The 24367-nt window shown below is 47.4% G+C and overlaps 1 protein-coding gene across 1 annotated transcript in view; it reads left to right on the top strand.

Moving 5' to 3' along the window:
* Nucleotides 1-16312, top strand: part of ATRN (attractin) — a 146740-nt gene extending 130428 nt beyond the window's left edge. Inside the window, exons 28-29 of the mRNA XM_066317554.1 lie at nucleotides 9434-9548; nucleotides 11012-16312. Of these exons, the coding sequence (XP_066173651.1) occupies nucleotides 9434-9548; nucleotides 11012-11136 (240 nt within the window). The 3' untranslated portion in view covers nucleotides 11137-16312. The remainder of the gene's footprint in view (nucleotides 1-9433; nucleotides 9549-11011) is intronic.
* Nucleotides 16313-24367: the final 8055 nt, after the last annotated feature.

Here is a 24367-nt window from a genome sequence, read left to right as displayed (position 1 = left end):
TGTTATGGGAGAAAGTGCTTTTGAGTGGTTTAAAGGCTGCCAGAAGATCCCATCTGTTCAAGAAGTGCAGAGCTAAAGTGATGAGCTGATTTGGGAGGGGGTAGGGGGTACCACAGATTAATTAATGTATTTTCAGTCTATTTGTATTTTGCGTCCGAGCGATGCCCTTGTTACATTCCTTTTATATTGCAATGAAGTTGCATCCAGCAGTAAAGGAGCAGAGAAGTGAGTAGTAAGTCCTGTGCCACAGGGTGCAGGGTTTGGGGAAGCTGCAGGGTGAGGAATGATTTGAAATGAAGCATCTGCCAGCTCCAGCACTTCTACAGGGTGAATTCATCTTAATTCTGACATGTAGCTTGATTTTGGGCTGTTTCATGCAGCTGGAGTTCAGTGAAGAACTAAAGGCCAAGGAACTGATGGTTTTTACAGCTTTTATCCTGTTCCAGTTGTCACTCTTGATGACTAACTTTCCCCTTTACTTCACACATTGCTGACCTGCATTTGGTCCATCAAATTTGCTGATGGTCCAGCTTTTGTGACCTCTCCCAACCTGCTCACCTGCAGTGAGCTGGGTTGGTGTAGGCATGGCAAGGACAGCTCCAGTGAGCTGGGACTGGGGGTCCTGTGCAAGAGGCAGGTTTGGAAGGGGGGCAGGCTTGAGGTATGAGTTACAAAAGCCACAATAAGCAGAAATGACCAGGCTGTGCCAAATCATGGAATTGGTAAGGCTGGAAAAGGCCTTTAAATCACCCTGTGCATTCCTGAGCACAGCACCCCACCACCGTGTTCATCATTAAACTGTCTTCAGGTATCACATCCACAAGGTTTTTGAACATTTCCAGAGATGGTGATGCCCATTTCCTGGGGTAGCCTGTGCCAATGCTTTACAACTCTTTCCATGAAGAAGTTTTCCCTAATACCCAGTCTAAACATGCTGAGGCACAACTTGAGCCTCTTTCTTCTTGTCTGATCAAGATGTGTTAGAGGGGAACAGAGCAGCTTAGGGTTTTTCAAGGATAATATAAATAGGCTGAAAGTCATTCCTATCCTCAGAAGGATAATAGTTGCAGGAAGAGGATAAAATTGAGAGATGGGGGGGGGGGGGGGGGGGGGAAAGAAACTGAATAGTCCTGATCTGCTGTGGCAGTTGCTGGAGATGGATTACATGCAGCCTTTGAGGCCAGAAAGGCCAGTGTGGTTCTGCCTGACCTGCCTAAGGTAGGCTCTAGGTTTCTCAACATACCTTTGGAAAGGTAGCTTAATTTCTGAAGACTTAATTCTGGGCTTTCTGGCATCTACTCGTTCCAGGAGCTTTTCTGTATGTTAACACTGAGGAATTCCAAGGCTGTCTGTGTTTAGCTGTCTCCTTGTCTTCAGCAAAACCACTTCTGCTCTTCAGACAGCCTCCTGGAGCATTGAGGTGAGAAAGGAACACACCAGGAGGACACCCAAGCTTGGACTTTCTATTTGGTGTTTATTCCTCTTTTGCTGGCCCACTTTTAGGGCATGGAAAAGTGTGGGATCCCCTTTGAGGAATGCCAGTGGTAGGAAGGGAGTGTTCCCTGGGCAGCTGAAGTGTGTGAAGCACATTAGCTGCACTAGAATTCCATATAGGCTGGCTGTGATCCCTCCTACCAAAACATCAACAAAAACACCTGATAAAAGCTTCACCTAAATTAATTATTTCCAGTAAACAACTGCCCAGTATCTTGTTTTGATTTTATTGCAAAATCAGGTGAAAAAATTAGGGGAAACTTCTGCTACTCCCACAATATAATATCGACTATAGATATTTGGAAGGGAGCTGTCATGAGATCAGCAGACATATCTGTTAAGCCTGCCTTGTCCTCAGGGAATATTTGGCTGATAAGTGATTTTAACTAGTTTTAGATTTGAAGACTGTAAACATTTCCGCAGGTTGGACTGTGATTTTAGCTGATAAAGAGGAATTTGCTGGAAGGAGAGGAAGGAGCATGAAGCTTCCCACAGGAGAAGGATTTTCTAAGTTGATTTTTTCCCTCTAACGAGCATCTCTCTGATTGAAGTACTAATAACACCAGCAGCTTCTCAGCAGCATTATCAAGGACTTATTTGCATTCATTTATGCCAAGTAGTTGTTTTGTGTGTTATGTTTGCAATCTTCATCCAACTGTCCCATTTCATTGGGGTTTTTTACTTCTCTGTTTTCCTGTGCAAAAACCAGCTTAGTGCTTGAAAAGTTCTGTAAAAGCCATGCCTCTTCACTTGTCCAAAATCAAAATAAATGCCCACCACTGACCATATATATACACACATATCTCCCAGATTTGCTGCCTCATCCATCCCCTCCCTGGGGCACGGCTGGGAACTGGAGGAGGAGTGTTGGCATCCATGAGTGGCCAATCTCAAACTGTGACATGAGATTTGGTCATTTTGGAGGAGCTGCCTTGGAGATCCAAACTGGCCTCAGAATCCAACCCTTCACCCTGAGCTGATGGCTGGCTGCTGCTGGACTGACAGCAGCACCTGGAAATACAGAGCAGTGGTTAAATAAGGGGGGAGCAGACCTGGGGGCCCCTGGAGCTGCTTGCATGTGGGCTCCAGATATGGGCTGCTCAGATCTGTGTTTTCCATTTCAGACTGTTAACATCCATCTGAGGGGTTGAATATGATTTTTGTTTAGTTTCTCTCATGCAGCAACCCAGTTTTGGGACCAAGTCAGTTCATTCCCCAGCCCCTCTAAAATTCCAAGGTAGATATCAGGAACAAGGTAAATGTAAATTTTTAATCCAAACTCATTTAGTGTGAATTATTGCTGGAAATTCATTCATCTCTATCTTGCAGGACACACATATTACCCTGAGAATATGATTTTTAAAGCTTAATAATCTATTTTTAATAGGAAATTGCTTGTAACTTGTTTTGCAAATGTTCACTCAGCTTTTAATGGCAACAATTTAAAAACTTGCAAATGGAATTTGACCCTTTTTCTACAGAGTGAAATCACCTGAACAAGTGGAATCAAATAATAAACTGAACTGTTTGGGTAATGTTCCTTTTCTCATCCACCACTGTAAGATTTTTCCTTTATTTTAATTTCCTTCCTGGAAATGAAAAACCATGTAAGACTTATTTGATCAAACCACAGAAACATTTTTTCTTGTTAAGGAAAAAAAATTCTCTGTTGTATTTTTTTAATGCATCTTGAAACATGATATGCTGGCAGCGTATCACAGAACCTAAATAAAACTGATGCTGTGTTTGTGAAATTATACAGAATATTTATTGTTCTAGCCATTAGTTTTATGTGACACATTATTAACTTTTTGAATTTGTCAAGTAAAAGCTGTGTAAATAGAAATAATGAGATGAAATAAAAATATTTAGGTTGAGCATCACACAATTCAGCCTACTTGGGGAAAGTATTTGGCTGTGAAATTGACTCCCAGGGGAACTGGTGGTGTATTCCACACCTGGGTCATGTAGAAATAGCCCAGACAAATTCCTGGGAAATGCCCTGTTCATGTGGAAAATCCTGCTGGTGAAGCTGGACTAATTAAACCACCTAATACGTCTCTTATTGCTTTTAATGTCTGTAGTGGTTTACACTTTCTGCATGCTAAATACACACCAAAACTGAGAAACAACTGGAATTACTTGACTTTTTAGTGCTGGTTTGGGCCAGTGGAATCATCTGTGGAAAACAGCTGACAGCAGCTTTTACTGCCTCTGGGTACCAAGGGGGTTGTGTCACTGCTTAGCAAAGTGATACCATTAACTGCCTATTCCTACCCAGAAAAGGATGGTCATGGTTTCCAGGCTAAGAGGGCTTGACTGGCTTTTTTGCTCTTTATTTGACATTTGTTCCTTTCTAATTCTTGGGGTTCTTGGTTTTTTTCTCATCATTTCCATAGACAACTGCTTTGCTGCTGTGGAGGAGCATGGGAAGGGTTTCCTTTGAAGGGGAGGGTTCAGGTTATTCAGGGGAGGGGGATTCTGTCCCTGTGGCCCCTGAGGTGATTCCCCACCTGCAGAGCTGCCCCAGCCCTGGGGCCAACAGCACAAGGACGTGGAGCTGCTGGAGAGAGTCCAGAGGAGGCCCCGGAGCTGCTGCAGGGCTGGAGCCCCTCTGCTCTGGAGCCAGGCTGGGAGAGCTGGGAATGTTCCCCTGGAGAAGGGAAAAATCCAGGGAATGCTCAGAGTCCCTGAAGGGGCTCCAGGAGAGCTGGAGAGGGACTGGGGACAAGGCCTGGAGGGACAGGACACAGGGAATGGCTTCCACTGCCAGAGAGCAGGGCTGGATGGGGTACTGGGCAGGAATTGTTCCCTGGGAGGGTGTGAGGCCCTGGCACAGGGTGCCCAGAGCAGCTGTAGCTGCCCCTGGATCCCTGGCAGTGCCTAAGGCCAGGATGGTCATTGTAGCTTGGAGCAGCCTGGGACAGTGGGAGCTGTCCCTGCCATGGCTTTAAGATGAATTTTAAGTTCCTTTCCAACTTACACCATTCCATGATTCTGTGATCAGCTCTATGAATTTGTCTCTCTAGTGTGCTGGGGGCAGTTTTCTATATTTCTTTGAGGACATGGGGCACCTCAGGGCAGAGTCTGTTGACTCAGGCAGCTGCAGTTGTCTGTCCATGGCCATTGACTGTGGGCTTTGTCCACCCAGTCCAGCACCAGGGTTTTGTTCTCCCCTCTGTATCCACTCCCAAGATGGGACTCTGCTCTTCTGCACCTCTCAAAGCAGTCCTCTTATGCTGAGTGTCTGAGAGATGCACCTTATTTGAATAGATTTGAATAATGTCTACTTTATTGTGCCATTAAGCCTTCAGTAAAAAAGAATCACTTCTATAATCCAACAGTGGGTTTATCAAAACCTCTGAATGGAAGTTGCGGCAGAGGCAGGTTTTAAACATCTGATAGAGGTTATTGCAAAGTTTGGAAATACACCTAACTAATGCATCTTTCTAAGGTTTACCTTTAAGAGCCATCTCTCACATCTGATCTCTGCTTTCCAAGTCCACTCAAAGTCTTCTGCGGGAGAACAGCTTGGATCTGCAACAAGAGAGGACCTGGAGCTGTGCCAGGGTGGAGTCAGGCTGGAGATTAGGAATGGTTCATCCCCAGAGGGTGCTGGCACTGCCCAGGCTCCCCAGGGAATGGGCACAGCCCCAGAGCTCCAGGGACCTTTGGACAGTGCTGCCAGGGGTGCCCAGGGTGGGATTGTTTGGGGTCTGTGCAGGGCCAGGGGTGGGAATGGGTGATCCCTGTGGATCCCATTCAACTCAGGGTTTTTTTTTTTAATTCTATGGTAAGAGCACTCAGAAACCACTGGAGTGTCAAAGAAAGGAGACCTGAGGTCTCCCCACAAAACTCCACATGATGAAGCCAGCTAGCTCCTCCTTAGTCCCTCTGTGCCTTGGTGGCACCTGCCTGGGTCACATCAGGGGCAGGGCTGGCGGTGGGTGACATCCCCAGTGCAGGTGGCAGTGAAGCTGCAGTGAGTTGTAATCTCCCCTTTTGCTGCCTGTGTGCGGAGTCTGACCCCAGCACTGGTTCTGTGCCTTGCAGAGGGCACAGCGTGTCCTTCACTCCGGCTGACCTCCTTCAGCCGATCCCTCATTCCGTCACTCTGAGTCATTGCCTCCTGCGCTTCGTCTCTGGGCCCGGCAAGCAGAGACCGTGCACAATGAGTCACAGTTCACAAAACAGGTGCCTCAGCTGGGGCTGTCAAAAATAAATGTGCCGGACTTGATTCTTTAGGCGAGTTATTGTTGTTATTAACTGCAGCTTGTCTCAGGAAAAGCTGGGTTTGATGGACAGCAGGCCATTTTTTTTCCCCTTTTAGTTTTAAGATGGAGCTTAGCTGCAGCAAGGTGGTGTTGTGCTTAATTCCTTCCAAATTAGTTTGCAAGTGCCTGACAGATTTTGGGTGCATCATTATCCTCGCTGTGCATGGTTGAGAGAAACAAAGTTCCCCACATGGGGACATATTAACAATATTTTACTAACTCTCATCTTTATTGGGGTTGTCCAGCCTGGAAAATAAAAAAGGGTTTGGGTTGACCTAATTGTAACCTTTCAGTACCTGAAGGGCCCACCAGAAAAGATGCAGAGAAAACTTTACAAGGGCCTGGAATGCCAGGACACAGGGAATGGCTTCCCACTGCCAGAGGGCAGGGATGGATGGGATATTGGGCAGAAAATGTTCCCTGGGAGGGTGGCTAAGTCCTAGAACAGTGTGCCCAGAGCAGCTGTGGCTGCGCCTGGATCCCTTGAAGTGTCCAAGGCCAGGTTGGATGGGGCTTGGAGTAGCCTGGGACAGTGGCAGCTGCCCTTGCTCACTGCAGGACATGAGATGAACTTCAAGGTCCCTTCCAACCCCAAACATTCCATGATTCTCATTCTATTCTGAGCAGGTTGACAAGGGAAGGAAGGAGGATCAGGGCTACATCCTATCCCCAGCTATCTGTGCTGTGGAACCAGGAGAGCAGAGAGGAGGAAGATGTGTGACCTTGAGGACCAAAATAAAAATTTCATGGAAAGGGAAGATTGTGCCCACAGGGACTCATAATGAGAGTTTCTGCTGCACACTCAGGGTTCATTAGTTGGAAAGGGCAGAGGAGGAGAGAGGGTCTTGCCTGGGGCTGAGAGATGAGCTAAATTCCTCTCCAAGTCCCTTCAGCTCTGTGACTGAGCGCTATATAATGAACAGTTTCTGTTTCTTTCTATTTTATGATGTGCAGGAGACTCAGTGTGATTGTGATACCACAACAGAGGCACTGTCAGAGCATGAAATGCCTCTCAGGTCACTGGAGGTGCAGAACGAGGTGCAGAGGACAGCTCTTGGAGAGCTGGGGGAGGCAGTGCTTGTGTTCAAGCAGAGAAGGAATTCAGAGCATGGCTCATTCAGTTGATCCAAAAGAAGACTGAGATGTACAGCAGGGGAAAGCCCAGAGAGAGGGTTAAGGCACAGAAGAACGTCAGATGAATAAATTAAATCATGAAAGATTTGAGGTTAGAAGAAAGTTTCTGGTGGCAGAGTGGTGAGATCCAGACCAGAGAGCTTCTGGAAAGGTCTCAGAGGGATGATGGCATGGCCTGAAAGTGTAACTACTCTTAAAGCAGAGGATTGTGCCTTTATGTGCCATTGCCTGGGTAAGTGGAGGGCTGGATTTGGTGACCCTGAGATGGATTTTCCAGCCTCCTGTTTCTGCAGTTTGGCTGGAGGATAGTGAGTGTGCTGCTGAGCATCCTTATGGGTTGGGAGGGATTCTAAAGGTCATCTTTCCATTGTCTGCTGTGCCAGGCACACCTTCCAGTGTCCCAGACTGCTCCAAGCCCCAGTGTCCAGCCTGGCCTTGGGCACTGACGGGGATCCAGGGGCAGCCCCAGCTGTTCTGGGCACCCTGTGCCAGGGCCTGGCATGCTCCCAGGGAACAATTCCTGCCCAATACCCCATCCAGCCCTTCCCTCTGGCAGTGGGAAGCCATTCCCTGTTCCTGTCTCTCCAGACCTTGTCCCCAGTCCCTCTCCAGCTCTCCTGGAGCCCCTTCAGGCCCTGCCAGGGGCTGGGAGCTCTCCCTGGAGCCTTCCTTTCTCCAGGGGAACATTCCCAGCTCTCCCAGCCTGGCTCCAGAGCAGAGGGGCTCCAGCCCTGGGAGTATCTCCATAGCTATTAATCCGTTAAAAACAAATACATTAAGAAGTACTAAAAATATGATCTGTTCTTATTCAGTTGCTCCTTCATTCTCTTCCCTCCATCACTTCTCTGTGTGGTCTTTGCTGCCCGTTCCGCTCAGTGCTGAGGGTGAGCACAAGAGCTCTTTGTACCCAAGTACCATCCTCCAAACTCTGGAATTCAGCAGAACTGTTTTATTAACAGTAGAAGAAGTAAGATACTTCGAGTCTCTCCAAAAGAAAATCAGCTTTGTGTTGGGTTCTTGCTCCCACCCATATGGCAAAGTCCATGGGCTTTATTCCTGCAGTTGCCTTCTCCGTGCTCTGTCCATTCCCTCTGGCAGTTGAGTCGCTGTGGGATACAGCACCAGGGTGTGCTTGTTTCCTTCTGGGAAAAGCTTTACTCTGAGTGTGATCCCTTCCTTGGGGGCGGGGAGATGAAGAAATCTGCTGTCATAAACCAGGCAGGCGGCAGCTTCCATCATCCAGCCTGTGCAGCACGTCTTTATCTGCCTTGCACAGGCCAGCAAATCCTGCTGCAATCATTGCAGTAAATGTGAGATATGGAAAGTTTTAAGTTTCATTTTGCTTGCTGTTGTCTCCTTTTGTCTTTTTTATTGAGCAGCAGTAATTTAACAGCATGTTTGACTCCTGTTTGAGCTTTTTCATGGCTGATACTGCATTGAGTTTCTGTTGAACATTTGAGAACTGTGGTGTAGTTTGATGCCTGATGGAAAAAGCACTAATTATTTCATTAACACCAGAGGGAAATTTGTCCATACTAAACAAGAAGACAGAAAATTCTGAGAATATTGGGGTAAAATAGTGTTTTTCAGCTTTTGTAGCTGATGTGAAACAAAAGAAGAGACTCCTCTGAACCTGTACTCATTGGTGAACACTTGCATCCTCATCTGACTGTTGTTGCATCCCACAGCAGCAGTGATCCTGTGTAATTGTGTGTGAGATTGAGGCCAGGCCCAGGTGAAAACAGACTTTAGTTTCTGGGCTGGGCTGTTGCATTTTGGCTTTCTAATGACATACTGAAGTTGGCTGTTGATCATTCAGGTAAAATCTTCCCGAGAGTGCAGGGGAGGGAGACAGTCACAGACACTGAGGGTCAGCAAGGGATCCAGTCCCCTGCTCCTCCAGGGTGGGAGCAAGCTGGCTGCCCATTATGTATTAGAATCACAGATTGAAAGGGCCCTTAAAGCCCATCTCATTCCACCCCTGCCATGGACAAGGACACCTTCCACTAGACCAGGTTGCTTCAAGCCCCGTTCGGCCTGGCCTTGATCACTTTTTTTTGTTCTTGAAAAAATGTTCTTTACTGTGTTAATGCATTGAGTGCTGTTCAGGTGGTACATGGACTTCAGTTCTGGAAATAGAATTTGGAGTACGGACTCACCGTGCTGATATCAGTGACATGCTGCTGATGGGGTCGATGGAACAAAACCCTCAATCCTGTTGATTACATAAGCTGCTCCTTTGTTATTGAATTTCAGGAGAAAATACAAGCCTCATGTAGTGCTTGACTTTTTAATAGCCTGATTTTTATTAAGTGAATGTGTTTTCTTGTGATGACTCGTGTTTTGATTGTTGCTGACAGTGGTTTTAGCTTTGCTGGCTGTATGCTGGAAATTCGCCCAGCACAGCAGTGTGGTTCCTGGTGGTTCATGCCCTGGGGCTTGTACGAGCTGAGAAGGCGATGCTGGGGGAAGAGGGAGGGTGAACCACACCGTTTAACATTTGTTTTCTCCCCCTGCTTCCCTCCCTGCAGACTGTACCAAAGCCAATTGCGCTGGAGCCCTGCTTTGGGAACAAAGCAGCTGTGCTCTCGGTGTTTGTGAGGTTGCCTCGAGGCCTTGGAGGTATTCCACCACCCGGACAGTCAGGTGAGGATTATTATTGTCTCTGATGGCTGGGAATTAACTCTGTACTCCTTCCCCAACCTTACAGATTCACCTTTCCAGATCCCACAGAAGCTGCTGTAGCCACAGGTCAGCTTGGGATGTGCTTGAGGTATTTTAGGCTCTTTGGTTTGGGCCCTGCTGGCTTCCAGCATGAGCTTTGAGTGAATTACTAAGGTCAACTGATGGATGAACATTTGATATTGGACTATGCTTTAATTAACAGCTGGGTGAAGGAAAGAGAGGTCTGGTACAAGCGCGTTTGCAGTAGTTACTTGTGAAGGTAACTTGTCACTTGGCCTATCTGACTTCATTCCCAGCCCCATTTGCAGGGGAACATCACATGACAGAATCATGGAAAGATTTGAGTTTGAAGGGACCTTGAAGACCATCCAGTTCCACCCCTTGCCATGGACAAGGACACCTTCCACTAGACCAGTTTGCTGCAGGCCCTGTCTAACCTGGCCTTCAACACTTCCAGTGATAAGGCAGTCACAGAACAACTTGTGCCAGGGCGTCCCCACCCCCACAGGGAAGAATATCCCATCTAACCCTGCCCACTGTCAGTCTGAAGCCATTCCCCCTTATCCTGTCACTACAAGTCCTTTCAGAGCATCTCTGCTCTCCTCATAGGAGCTCTGGACAAAGAGGTTTTCCTCATCCAGTTAAAGGTTTCCATGTTCTCAACCCCTTCACGTCTAAACCTGATGTCAGGGCACTGGGATGTCATCTCCTGGGCAGTGTGGGATTTACCTGGGATTCCCCAGTGCCCAGTGAAGCAAAGGCTCTGGAAAGAGCAGAGTTAGCAGGGTTTGAATTGGATGGTTTGGTGCTGAGCTGGAACCAGTTGAGTCCCAGATGTGGTTTGTTTGTGATTAGAGCAGGGAGGCCCTGGCACTGGGTGCCCAGAGCAGCTGTGACTGCCCCATCTCTAGAGGGGTTCCAGGCCAGGCTGGACAGGGCTTGGAGCAACCTGGGATAGTGGAAGGCGCCCCTGGTGATGGCAGGGGGTGGAACTGGGTGGTCTTCAGGGTGCCTTTCAACCCAAACCATTCCATGACTCCCTGGTCTGCTGTGAGGAGGTTGCAGAGGTGATGTATCCACAGGAAGTACAGCGAAACCTCCATGCACATTTGCTTTCAGGTTTATTGTGGTACATCTACTGATGCAGAGAAAGGCACCTTCAATGTTAAGGGTTCAGGCTTCAGTATTTAGAGTTTTACATCCAGTAACACCCACCCTTATTGCATCTTTTCCTCCTGCTGTTGCTCCTAATTAAACATGCAGTATTTCAGCTCCTTTCAGAAGGAGTTAATTCTTAAGCCAAAACACTTCCCTAGTTTATTAAAAAAAATTGTACACATTTTGTGGCCCAGAGGGATTTTCTCAGCTGTTCCTGAAGGATTTATTGCTGTTCTGTTCCCTGACTGTTGGCTGTGTTGCCCCAGGTCTCGCTGTGGCCAGTGCACTGGTGGACATTTCACAACAGATGCCAATTGCCTACAAAGAGAAATCGGGCGCCATACGAAATCGGAAGCAGCAGCCCCCTGCACAGCCAGGAACCTGTATTTGATGCATGGACATCAGAAACTGTCTAGGGTTTTAAACAAAATGGAAGAGTAATACCAAGGAGAAGGAAGATTTCCAAGTTGTGTCCCAAGAGACTAGAAGCACCCGGAAAAAACCACAACTTCCTTGAACCCAGTTTTTTTCTCTCATCTACGTGCTAGTTGGCTTTATTTGACAACTGCTCCACTTAAGTTTTACTGACACATGGCTTCAGATTGCTCCTTTGTTTTCTTCAAGTTTAAAGCAAAATAATTTTATTGCAGGTGTGGTAAGGTCCGATGTCACCATTCCTGGTCAGTGTAAATACAACAGTAGTCCAATATGAATGACACTCAGGTTCCTACATGGAAAGTGCTTTGTAGTTCATGTATTTATCAAACTGTACAAAAAGAAAAAGATCCGGTGTTTACAGGTGTCAGCTCTCAACACATAAACACTACTATTAATCTTCAAATCATCTTCATCCTTTGTTTTCATTTAATATTTAATTGTTCCTTCATTATTTCAGTGGAACTCTTTTCCAGGCACAGCCTTTTTGTAGTCGTCATGGTCCACGAATGCAAAAGCTGGGTTGGTTTAAAGGTTGATGTTGCTCAGACCACATGAAATAACTGGAAAGTTGGATGTTGCTTTGGAAAGACTCAGTGTTTACATAGTCTTAACCTGCTTGGAGTACACCACACACAAGTGCCTAGACGTGAACAGATCTAGGGAGTGAGGAGACTGCGACACATGCTGCTTTTCAACATAATTAAATTCCTTTAAAGGTATGTATGCTCACATCTAGAGTCACCCAAGGCACTCTGTGTCCTCTGTCACATGCAGTCAGAGGAAAATTGCATTTTCCTGACCAACCAACTACTCACCCAGATGGAAGTATCTGGAAGGCACACAGAGTTTCAATATCTCATATGAAAACTCCCGGTTTCACCAGCATTTTCACAGAAGCAGTCTGTGTTCCAGGCCAGATACATCACGTTTTTTCTGATTTTGGCCTCTTTCCTTCCCCTTCCCTCCCGCCATCCTTCTGGATGAGAGCTGAGCTTGGAGGCATTGCTCCTCAGTGGTTATGATTTACTCCATCTTCTGACAGGGTGTAAAAAGCAACACTCCGAGTGCCTGATCACTTGAGGATGAAGTAAAAAAGAACTTTAAATAAAAATCAAGCAGAGCAGCTTTGTTTTTCCACAGGTTTGAGTTCTACACGATCAGGTCCTGGTATTTCCTGTTGGGCTTGAGCTCTGTTAGATGTTGAAGAAGTGGCTGGTTGGTGAAAAGATGAGACTTGCAAACAGCAAAGAGAAGGTTTGGCTTTTGGGGGGTGCATCAAACCATCTGAACTACTCTGGCAAGCTGGGATTGTGTTAGGAGGCTCAAGGCTGGACTGAACCCACTCATCTGTGTGTTGATGGTGCCAGTGTCTCCCTGGCTCTGGGGATGTGGCGCAGGGCTGCCAGCGTGGGGCTGGAGCTGGTGGGAAGATGTTGGTGAAGATGCCAAACCATTACAGCTTCATCACAGTAACTGTGCATCCATCAGGTCACTGAGTTGGTGGGTTCTGGTGATGACATCTGATTTTTAATAAATGGAGAAGTAACACGTGGAACGGGAGTGCTCTCGGGCCTGGCCAGGCAGCACCTTTCCAAACTGAAACCCAAATAACTGCTCCTCTTTTGTGCGTGTTCTGGTGATCAGTCACATATCTGCCACTCAATTCTGGGGTGTTTTTTTCTAACCATGTGTTTTGAAGAAGCTCTTTGGAGCTTGGCAGCATTGCAATAAAGAGGTGAATTGCTGTGTATCTGGACGGTGATGATGGGAACAGCCTGATGGTTTAAGGACTGTGGTGGATGATAATTCTGGTTTAATGTGTCATTTAACAAGTGCAGTGGGACTGCAAAAAAATATCGGGACTAGAAAATTACTGGGAAAAAATGCATTATATATAAAAATATATATAAAGGCATCTGTTTCTAAACTAGGAGTTTCAGTGCTCTCTGGGAAGAAGGAATTATGAGGGGAAACGGGTTGAGCTTGTCTTAGAATGAAGGGATTTAGGCAATTTAATTTTACCTGATGCACGGATTACCTCAGACAGATTCATCTCCTGATAATATTCTCTAACTTGCTCAGTGATATGGTTAATCTGAACTGGAGAAACAAGACTGGACTAAAATCCCTCCCCTATTCCTGCATGTTTTCAGCCATGATGCACATCCTCATGTTTGTTGTTTGTTCTTGCTGTTTTTGGGAGAACTGCCAGCCCAGATTGTGAAAGCCCCTGCACTTGAGTTTCCCTGTTCAGGACAGCACTTGAGCAGGTGTTTAAAGTTGTTGGGTTTTCCTGATCACAAACAGCTTTCAGAACTGTAGGCCTGGAGGGGTGATAGATTTTTTACATTAATAAAAAGACATAAATACAGAGTTTGAGATGTTTTCCCACTCCTGGAGAACTGGGCTGTCTGGTCTGCAAAGCCTACAGTGTGCCCAGGAGTGTGGCCAACATGCGGTGTCAGGTACTGGAAAAATGAGCAAGAATGATCAAAGTCAAGGTTTATCAGGACCAAAAAATGTAAACAGAGTGACAAGAGTTAGTTACATAAACAAAAGGAACTGGCTCCTTTGGGCTGTAGCTCTGCCCTGCGTCTCCATCCTGATCTCCATCCTGATGAGGGAGAAGAGAACTCTCATATGTAGCTCTGCTGCAGTTTCATCCCAGGTCAGAGGCAAACAGGGAAACAAGTGGAAAAGGACAGGAGAAAGAAGAATTGCTGGCAATTTATTATCAGGCTAGTATCAAAAGTGAAGGATTTTGGGGTTTATTTCATTTGGAGGTGAGGTGGGGGAGAAAGAACAACCTTATTTCATGGGAGAAGCTGTAAATAAATGACAAATGACACACAGATTTTGCACTTGTACATAAACTCTACGGTAATGTGCAGAACATGGAGAGATTTAAAGTGTAAATAAACCAGAAAAAAAAATACTGAATGTATTTTTGATGCATTTTAAATGATGTATGAGTTTTGTCCTAATAACTCCTTCATCTGATCAGTATTAGGTAACTTTCCAGAGCTTTAAACACCAGATTATATTGTGATATCTTGCAAAAGCAGGGAGCCGTAACTTGACTTTTGTGTGTTCAAATGCATTTCAGTTAAATGTAGAAACCAAGTAAAATAGTGGCTTTTCCATTTGAAAGGGGGAAAAGCAACATCTGGAGACAAGTAATAAACGTCCTTAAAGTGGTCACTACGTGGAGGATTAAATCAGTAGTTTAAGGCCTTTGTTACTGAAACTGTGGCCGTGTTTCCATTGAAAATCACTATTTTCAGGTGTTTATAACTGGCTGAAATTCAGCATTCGATGTCTCAACCCTCAGAATATTTCCATTCTCTGAGAGGAGCCTTTAAAAAAACTAGTAATAAAATTTCAGAACTATTTGGCCCTTTTCTTCTAGAAAACAATGGTGCCAGTGGATCTCTAAATAACATAGTTTTTTTAAAAAATTCACCATTTACCATGGCTTTTAGCCCAGAATTTTCTCTGGGCTGTTGTAGCATGACCTTGCCATGCTATGGCTCGGTATTTTGGATACAAGGAGATTTATGAGACAAATTTTTCAGTTGTTATTATCACTTTCCCTGGGCTTAAAATGCATTGTATTGAAATTAACAAAATAAAGCTATTTATGATGGGGTAATGCCTGTGATTGACATCACGCCGTGGTGTATAATGTCCCAAAATTCAGTGGTGTGGTGCCATGGGCATGGCAGCCTCTGCTGGCAGATCCTCAGGGCAGTTCCTGTACTAAGGATGGCTCAGAAGAAATTTCTCTGCAGGAAACGTTACCAAGGTCCCCAGGCACTGGGTTTGGGGATGCTTCTCAGTGGCAGCTCAGCTCTTGGCCCTGAAAGAGCTGGAAGGAGGGTTTGAGGCTGAAATCAAACTTCAGGCCTTTTCCATAACCCGCTGGAGTTCTGGTGCCACCGAACTGGGCTGCCCCTCTGTCCTGTGCTGCTCCAGGTGTCCCGGCTGCTTTTCCTTGTCCATGAGACCCTGAGTTGGGGACAGGCACCGGCTGCATCTCAGAAGCCTGAACCCCTTTCCCCTGGAAACGGGGATTTGCTGCACTGGGAGAAAGCACCGAGCAGACTCTGTGTGCCAAGAGTAACTTCCCTCCTGCCCTGCCCAGCCCAGTGAGGGGCGGCTGCTGTGCCCCTCCCGGGAATTTGGAACTTGGGAACGCTTCCCTGCCCTTGGGAGCAGCCCAGGGAAGGGAGGGAAGGGGTTGCCCTGGCACAGCCTCGGGGCTGAGCTGCAGCAGCAGCAGCTGGCTGGTCTTCAGTGGCCTTTAGGTGCTCGCCGAGTGTTGGGGCTGCAGAAGGAAGGGAAAGGATGGCTCAGGGTGTGCTCCTCATTTTTGGATGTGTTCTTTCCAATTTTAGTCAAATTCCTGCTTTTTCTGTTGGTAGCTGCTGAAGTGAGCTGAGTTTCCACGCCAGGACTACTACAATATGTGTATATGCTGATTTTTTCTGCATCAGGGCAGGTTTTGTTCAGTCTGTTTCTTTATTCTGACACTACACACAGACTATTTGTGTGCGTCTTCCAGGTACTAGAATTCTTTAGACATCTCCTCTCCATTTAGTATTGATTCCACAAACCTCACCAGTAGAAAGAAAGAAAAAAAAATTGTTGCAGAGTGTATCATATGTCAGTCCATTTTTAAAAAAAAAAAAAGAAAAAGAGTTTTATATTACTCTGAAATTTGTGCACAATAAATGTTCTTTAAACTAAGATCCTTGAATTAATTGTACTCTGGATTTTTTTTTCCTCTTTACTCTGTAATTATTTATGATTCTTATCTGTGTTCAGACTTGAGCTTAGTTTGTTAATATGTATAATTTAGCATTTATTGCATTCATATGTAAATAGGAGCAAGTATTGTAAAGTATTTCATTGCTGGGGTTGTGGGTGTTATACATACACACATTTAGGATTGCAGTTTTTTGGTATAATTTTTTGTATTGTAAAATAACAGCTAATTTAAAGCCGGAACGAGAAAATTCTTGGGAGGTCTGTGCATTTTGAATACAAATGTGAAGAACATGTATATAAATAAAAGTAAATAATGCAAATCTTTCCTCTGAAATAAAAAGTAGATGATCTGGTTAAAATTTTCCTCTTGTTTATTTTCTTAAAATGGGAGGGGAAATAATTCAAGGTGGTTTTGAAGGCTCCTGGCTGAGGTGAGTGGTGGTGCTGGGTATCAGTGGGCTCCTGGCAAGTCCTGGGTTTGGGAGGAAGAAGGAGGGACGTGTCCTCTGCCAGAGGATGGGGGGATGCATCAGTGTAATACAGAGGGTTAAATCTGTAGATTTCAAAGGTAGAGACGCCCATTCAATAGTTTCCATTTCTACCCTCAGGTTCACTTTCCCCCAGGAGCCTCAGGGCAGCTTGTGATCCCTGAGCTCCTTGGCTGTCTCTGAAGGGTGGGAGAAGGGAGGAGAATCCCAATGAGGCGTCAAAGTTTCTGTATGTTAAGGGTCCTTGCCAACCTATATATTTCTATGATTATATAGAAAATTCTCCTCCATGCAGGTCGTTTGGGATGGTCAGGGTTGAAGGAGGAATTTATTTGCTCCCATCCCCTCAGCACTGCTGTCAGCTGTCGCGATACGACTGATCCTTCAGCGGTTTGGCTTGATGGTCTTTAAGATCTTTTCCAACCCAGATGATTCAGTGGTTCCACAGTCCCAAAACTCAGAGGTTCTCCATTCAGGGTTTAAATAGAATCACAGAATAGCCCAAGTTTAAAGGGACCCACAAGGATTGAGTCCAGCCCCAGGCCCTGCCCAGACCCCCAACAATCCCACCCTGGGCACCCCTGGCAGCGCTGTCCAAAGGCTCCTGGAGCTCTGGGGCTGTGCCCATTCCCTGGGGAGCCTGGGCAGTGCCAGCACCCTCTGGGGATGAGCCTTTCCCTGAAATCCACCCTAAACCTGCCCTGGCCCAGCTCCAGCCCTTCCCTGGGCCTGTCCCTGTCACAGGGATCTGAGCTGCCCCTCTGCTGCCCCTCATGACACAACCCAACAGAACGGAAATCTCAGCCCCTTCCCCTTCTTACTCTCACTAATCATTTTCCCAGTAAATTTCTTTGTTTAAATCCGAAGAGGAAAAGCTGCCCTCCATGGAAACTGCATCACCAGTTTTGCTGCTGATTTATCAGTCTCCAGCAGCAGCACCAGCTGGTGTTTCAGGGCCACACAATCGCCGGAGGGACACGGCAGAAGTGCCCACGGTGTAGCAGGACATCTCCCAGCACAGAAACCGACCTCTTGTTTGTTAGCTGGCGCAAGACTTCTCACCCTTCAAAAAGCTTGCAATGTGGTGAAATAACTCTTTAAAGACCGCCTGTCCCACGGTCATTCAGGCACTGAAGAACAGGGAAAGTGACGCTATTTGCTGACAATAAACATCTTGCTGTGGAAGAAAGATCGTGGAAAGGTAAGCTGGAATTTTTGACTGATAGACACTCCAGTTTACAAACTACAAAAGCTACAGCAAACTTTCACAAAGCAAAAGTCTTCTGCACATTCCCTAGAAATTTGTGGGGCTTTTCCTCACAGCTGGAGCACCAACTTTGTGGTTACTCTCTGGAGGGCTGAGCAGAAGGACCCTGTGTACTCTGCTGGCAGCTTGGTGGTATTTCCACTGACTCCTTCCTGTTCTCTGCCGTGTCTTTGCTAGCTTTAATACAGGAACCTTAACACGGTGCACTGTTTTATGTGATCTCCCAGGAGTTCTCTTGTTTTGTACGGTGTAGTAAGTAACTGTTCAAGGCCTTTTGCCTGTTACCTCCTGTCTGTTCAATAAATAACACATTTTATAATAGCCCTAATCAGCCAGCCTTAAAAACTTGTGAGCCAGAGGGATTGAGGTGCAGGTCACCTAAGCAGAGCTGCTGCCAAAACTCCGAGCCTAAGGCAGGGTTTGTCTAAAGCTGTCACTTGATCCAGAACACCCCGGCATCCACAGTTCCAGTCCCGCCGGGATGCAATCCGTTGTTCTCCATTTATTTTTATGTCACTCTCCAACTTTGAAATTAAGCACTGCTGGGATGAAACCGAGTTGAACCTGACATTTATGAGCCATGAAGGTTTCAGCCACCATCGCCTCTGAGGACTGTTGTGCTGCTTCATTCCATGGCATTAAGCTGGGATGCAGGAGCCCAATTCCCAGCAATTGCTGCAGAGCTGAGCAGAGGATGCCAGGCTGACAGCACAGCGTGCAGTGTCCAGGCTTGAAATGAAATGGGCAGGGGGTAGTGGTTTTAAAGCTGCTTTCAGTTTATTTTGGACAGCAGGAAAAACCACAGAGGGCTGGAGCCATTTTTCATCCCTGCTCTGATTTTTCTTGTGTTGTAGCAAAGAAAAGAGGCTGGAAGGGAAGGAAGGGCAGGAAGGGAAGGAAGAGAAGGAAGGGAAGGGAGCAGGGAGGTTTTTCAAGGCTTTGTGTACATCCAGGATGATGATCTTTGTCATCAGCTGCCATTAATGAATGGTTTTGGGTAAGGAACCAGAGAGGAATTTGAGTCCAGCTTTTCTTTCCACAAACCTTAAATATCAACCACCTACAGAAAAAGGGGACTATAAGCCTTTTTAAAAAACAATTTAGCTCCCCCGGAAATCCTGGACTGGAGGCTGTGTGGTGTTTCTTCCACCCAGGAAAAGGTGAGGTTTGGGGCAGCTCTTGGGTAATTCCACATTGTTGGTTGGTGGTAAATCATCTACAAAAGAGCAGCAGCAGCAACATTTCCTTTTTGCCCACTGATGGGAAGACAGGAGGAAGAGATGTGTACAAAACAGCCAGAGTCCCATCACCAGTGCACTGCTAATTGGGAAAATAGAATTAGCAGATTTTTGAGTTTTGGGTTCTGAGCTACTCAAACAGGGATTGCAGGGACAGAGTGGAACCCCTGATGCCAAAGGCATAAGGTGGGGGGAGATTTCCTAACGAAGTGTCAGCACCTGCTGATGAGGTTTCTGCCTGGTAATGAGGCTGCTGGGCCCAGGTGTCAGCATCACTGGGGGTGACGATGGGCTCAGCTGCCGCTGTTGCCCATTGCAGGGTGGCTGGGAACAGCAACACCTCCCCAGACTGTGCCAGAGTCCCAACACCCTTGGCCACATGATTTTGGGATACCATCATCACCCTGTGGAAGCTCTGAGGGAAGATACATGATGTCCTAGAGGCACCTTTTCTCCTCGGTCACTCCAGAGACTCTGACAGATTTGGGATTTGGGATCTGCACTAGAGATGTCTCAGAAGACATGAATCTTCCCCACAAACAAAGAGCAAGATCTCAGGGCTCAAACTGTATTGAAATGGGATGTTTTTCATTGGCATGTAGGGTTAGGACTAGGGGGAATGGCTTCCCAGTGCTAGAGGGCATGGTGAGATGGGATATTTGCAATAAATTCCACCCTGGGAGGGAGGGCAGGCCCTGGCACAGAGAAATGTGGCTGCCCCTGGAATCCCGGCAGTGCCCAAGGCCAGGCTGGACAGGGCTTGGAGCAACCTGGAATAATGAAGTGTCCCTGCCATGGCAGGGGGTGGAAAAAGATGGTGTTTACAGCCTCTTCCAACTCAAACTATTCCATGATTCTGTGATTAGGTGCAGGACCAGGCCCTTCCTTCCCTCTCCTCTTTGTGTTCCTGGGCCTTCACTCAGGCCACATGCATCACTCGGAAACCACATCTGCAGAGTATTTAGCCACAAAACCACCGACTGGGCTGCTCTGGCTCTACCAAGAAGGACAGAATCTTTCTCCTCTTTATGTCCCTGCTGCTGACAAGAAGCACAGGTGCAGCTCCATGTGAGCCCACAGCCTGCAGGGAGAGGCTGTTTCTGATCTCCCCCCATCCATGGTGACCAGCAGCAGTGCCACGGGAGGATGGGGTTTAATCTCTCCTGGTCCTCATGCTGACTCCTGAATTCAGTTTGGAAGCAGAACTTTGATGGGTAGGTCTGAATGCGATGGCTGATTGTGAAGCACTGTCTGGACAGGGAATTAGAGCAGAACACAGACATATCTGGGGTCTCCATCCATCCCACCTGCAGCTCACTGGCTGGTTTATCAGCTCTGCCTTCCAGGCTGCCGCCACAATGTGCCTCCAACAGAGTGACTGGCAGGATTTCCTTTCTCATGTTGCCTGGGATCCTTGCTCCCACCAGAAATCATTTCCACCTCCACTTAGAAAAAACCCCACAAAATGACTTGAACATCTTTCATGTCAGAGCTAATTCTGCAGCTTTCCCCTTTGGCAAACATCCACTGTTTCTGCAGAAATTCAGTGTTTTAATAACTGAAGCAAGATGTCTCCATCCCTATCAGCATTTTAGCACCGTTTGCTTGGAGATAACGTGTGGTAAATTGTTTCTGATTTCAACATCCCCTGGCAGCAGTTGAACATCAGCTGCAGGATTTTACTCGTGCCTGCAGTCAGCGTGATGGGGACTTTGGTCTGTCCCTCAAACCTCCCGTGGTGCCCCAGGCTGTGGTCTGTCGTGGAAACATGGAATGGCTTGGGCTGGAAGGGCCTTGAAAGACCCTCTAGTCCAAGCCCCTGCCATGGGCAGACACCTTCCACAGGGTGCTCCAAGCCCTGTCCATCCTGTCCTGGGGGCTGCACAGGTTGTAAGACCTTTTCTCTGGGAATGTGGAAAAATGACTTCCTGTGCTCTCTCCTCAGTGTTTGATGTCTGTGGCTGAAGGAAATGCTCAGTACACAGCCAGCACCCCTAAAACCATACCCAGGCCCAAAGATGGGGTAGAAGTGAGGGTCAGCCAAAGCTTCTTCCACCTCTTAGTGCTTCTCCTGCTCCAGAATCTCCTCACCCTAAATTCAGGATGATTTCCAGGTTTCCTTGGAGCCAGTTGTTACACCTCAGGGCAGGGTTGCTGCAGCCAGCCCTGAGCTCTGCCCTGACCTGAGCCCCAGGTGCTGTTCCTGTCCCCCAGAGCCTGGGGCAGTCCCACGGGGAGTCCTGGGATCCCCTTCAGTGTCAGGACCCCCTGCGGCCCAGCAGCTCCTGTCACCCCAGCACTGCCTGGCCCTGGACTGGCCCCAGCAGCTTTTTGGGTGCTGACCTTGGTGGAGCAGCTGCTTGCCCAGAGCCGGGGAAAACCCCTCAGACCTGCAAGGCTTTCCCAGCATGGTCCAGGTTCAGCTGCCTGGAACCTTCACAGGAATTGTCCTTTGAGTCAGCAAAGCCCCAGTCTGAGCGCTGAGGAGAGTCCAAGTCCAGGCTTTGAGGAGAGTCCAAGTCCATCCATGACCCTCAGGGTTTGCTCTGCATCCTCAGCTGCTCCATGCACACACACGGAGGCAAACATGATTTCTGGGAGGAAAAAGTGTAACATTTATGTGTTCAACCTTGAACTCACTTTAAGAACTGACTTGAATTTCACTCATTATTTTAATATAGATTCTATATATATTTATTGTCTAGATTTTTTTCCCTACCCAGAATTGGCAAGAAAACATTCCATTTGCCTCTAATCAATTTTCCTGTGATTTCTTTTATTTTTTAAGTTGCCAAAAATAGCTCACAGATGTTTGTGGCAGGAACAGAAGTCTTCCTGTCTGGCATGAACCATCACCCTCCCTTCTCCTCCATCTCCCCTCCTCCTGTGCCCAGCACAGGGGTGCAGCACAGCCTGTCCCAGGTATTTCCCACAGTGGGTCACACGGTGACCTCCTGGCATCAGAGACTCCCCAGACCTCTCACTGCAGGTGCAACTATTCCCATCCCGCTGTATCTTGCAGTGCCTCCCTGTTCCTGTGCTGGCACCAGCTTTGAGCCAAACCCGCCCCAAGTTTCTCCCAAACCTTTGCGTGTTTCAGCCCTGGAGGCAACACAAACAGCCCCAGGACTTGTGTGGGCTCGTGTCTCCTTCCCTGATGACACTGATGTCTCTCCATCTCAGCAGAGCTGTTTGCCATCCCTCCTTGCTGGGAGACACTGAACTGGAGCTGGGTTTGGAGCTGAGAGGAGCCCTCAGAGCTCTCCACAGCTTCCTCCAAAGGACAGCTTTGATCTCCTCTCTATGAGACCAGGGACAAGACCTGAGCCAACAACTGGAGCTGTGCCAAGGCAGGTTTAGGTTGGATTTCAGGGAAAGGCTCATCCCCAGAGGCTGCTGGCACTGCCCAGGCTCCCCAGGGAATGGGCACAGCCCCAGAGCTCCAGGAGCCTTTGGACAGCGCTGCCAGAGGTGCCCAGGGTGGGATTGTTGGGGGTCTGGGCAGGGCCAGGGGCTGGATGGATGATCCCTGTGGGTCTCTCCCAGCTCAGGACATTCCAGGATTCTCTGATTCCAGCCAAACACGGCTCATCTGAGCCCACCACTCCTCCAACCCCCACAGAACATCCCCCAGTCTCTTGCAGCTGCCCTTACAGCACGGGAGCCATGAGCTCAGCAACTGCCTGGACAGGGACAAGCTGGCACGGCAGGCAGCAGCCAGAGGCTCAGGAAAATGCGTGTGTGCTTTATTCATGGATATGTTTGAATATTGACATGTACAGAAAAGGTAAGTACAGGTTTGACCCCAGTTTGTGCTGGCACCCCCCGCCCTCCCCTCGTGCAGGTGCACACGTGGGGCTCCTGCTCCAGCACCATCTCCCAGCCCTGGGGCTCCTCCCAGCTCCTGCTCCAGCCTGGACAATGCTGCACATGACGACGTGACGTGACAAGTAGAAGTACATAAACAGTATTTCACAGGCTCTCAGGGCTGCCAGCCACTGGGAGTGGTGCTGTGCTGCCAAAAAAATTGAGTTCAGTGGTTACAGAAATTCTGGCTGGTTCTTTAACTGTGTTTTTTTTTTCCCTTTCTTTTTCCCATGATTCTTCTTTGTGCTTATGGAAGTCGTCAGGAATGGAGTAATTCCTAAAAAAAAAATTGTCACCCTTTCTGTCTCTTGGCTCGCTCAGTCTTTTGCCTTTACAAGCAGCTGCTATGACTTCTGTGGCTAATTGAGACTTAAAAATGAAGATTCATGGTTCACTTCACAGAATTCAGCAGAGACAGAATTTCATCCAAAAAAATTACTGACTTTTCACAAGGAAAAAGCAGTGGTCTGTGCACACATGTTGGTGGGTGGAAGGAGAGTAATCATGTTGGCTTCCTCCAAAAGAAAGTTCAAAAGTCATCGTTTTTTGCAAAGTTTGATTCATGAACGGGCTTGGAGGGAGAATCAACATTAAATTTTGGTGAAAAGAGTGAAATAATCAGAACAAAGCCATGAAAATTTGGGGACAATTTTTTTTTTGTTAATTCCCACCCCCCAACTCCCTCCTGCTGGGTGAGAGGCTCCTTACTCTGTGCCTCATACACTCCATTCCAAAGCATCCAGGCAGGACCTGGCCTGGGACAGGGCTGGGAGGACAGGACATGGGAACTGAGGATCTTGTTGGCCTCTGTTGCGTAGAGACAAATAACATCTGCAGAGTCTTTAGAGCAAGATTAAACCCTGGCAGTGTCCAGGGCCAGGTTGGATGGGACTTGGGAAAATCTGGTCCAGTGGAAGGTGTCCCTGCTCATGGCATGGGGGCTGGAAGGAGATGAGCATTAAGGTCCCACCTGACTCATTTCATGATTCTATGATATAAATCCAGGGGAGATGATGATGTCTCTCATTGAAATTGTTACAGGAGGTGCTGATGTGGGACACGGTACTGGGTAACCTCTGGACCCATCCAGTCCTTGAGTAGGATTCTCCACATCCCTTTTTACAGCAAAGCAGTCTGAAGGGAGAGGTGAGGTGGGGCCACCAGGCATCCTGACCACCCAGAAAAACTCTTTCTCTGCTGAATGAGAAGGAAATGGCAAAGTGGCACTTCAACATCACTGACACTGACATATGAGAGACACAGGAGTGGGTGCTCCTGGAAAGCAGCTGACACTTGTATCCCCGTCCTTTGCAGACACTCAGCCTGTGCATGACTGAAAGCTGCTGGAGATTGGTTTGATGGGGCCAGGTGTGTGGGAAAGCAGAGCAGGACTCCAGGGCCCAAAAGGAAAGGGGCAGAAGAACAATTGCTGGCAACTCACAGCATGACCTTGTGGTGTTGGGGTAGCTCCTTGCCTCTAAAGGGCTCAGCAATCAGGGTTTCAATCCTCTGCCACCTGCAGCTCCCAGGACACAAGCTTTGCAGAGCTGCAGG

Source organism: Sylvia atricapilla, chromosome 4, assembly GCF_009819655.1.
Source record: "Sylvia atricapilla isolate bSylAtr1 chromosome 4, bSylAtr1.pri, whole genome shotgun sequence".
In the NCBI taxonomy this organism is placed as follows: domain Eukaryota; kingdom Metazoa; phylum Chordata; class Aves; order Passeriformes; family Sylviidae; genus Sylvia; species Sylvia atricapilla.
Note: the sequence above shows the minus strand (reverse complement) of the source record. Positions and strands in the feature narration are given on the sequence as shown.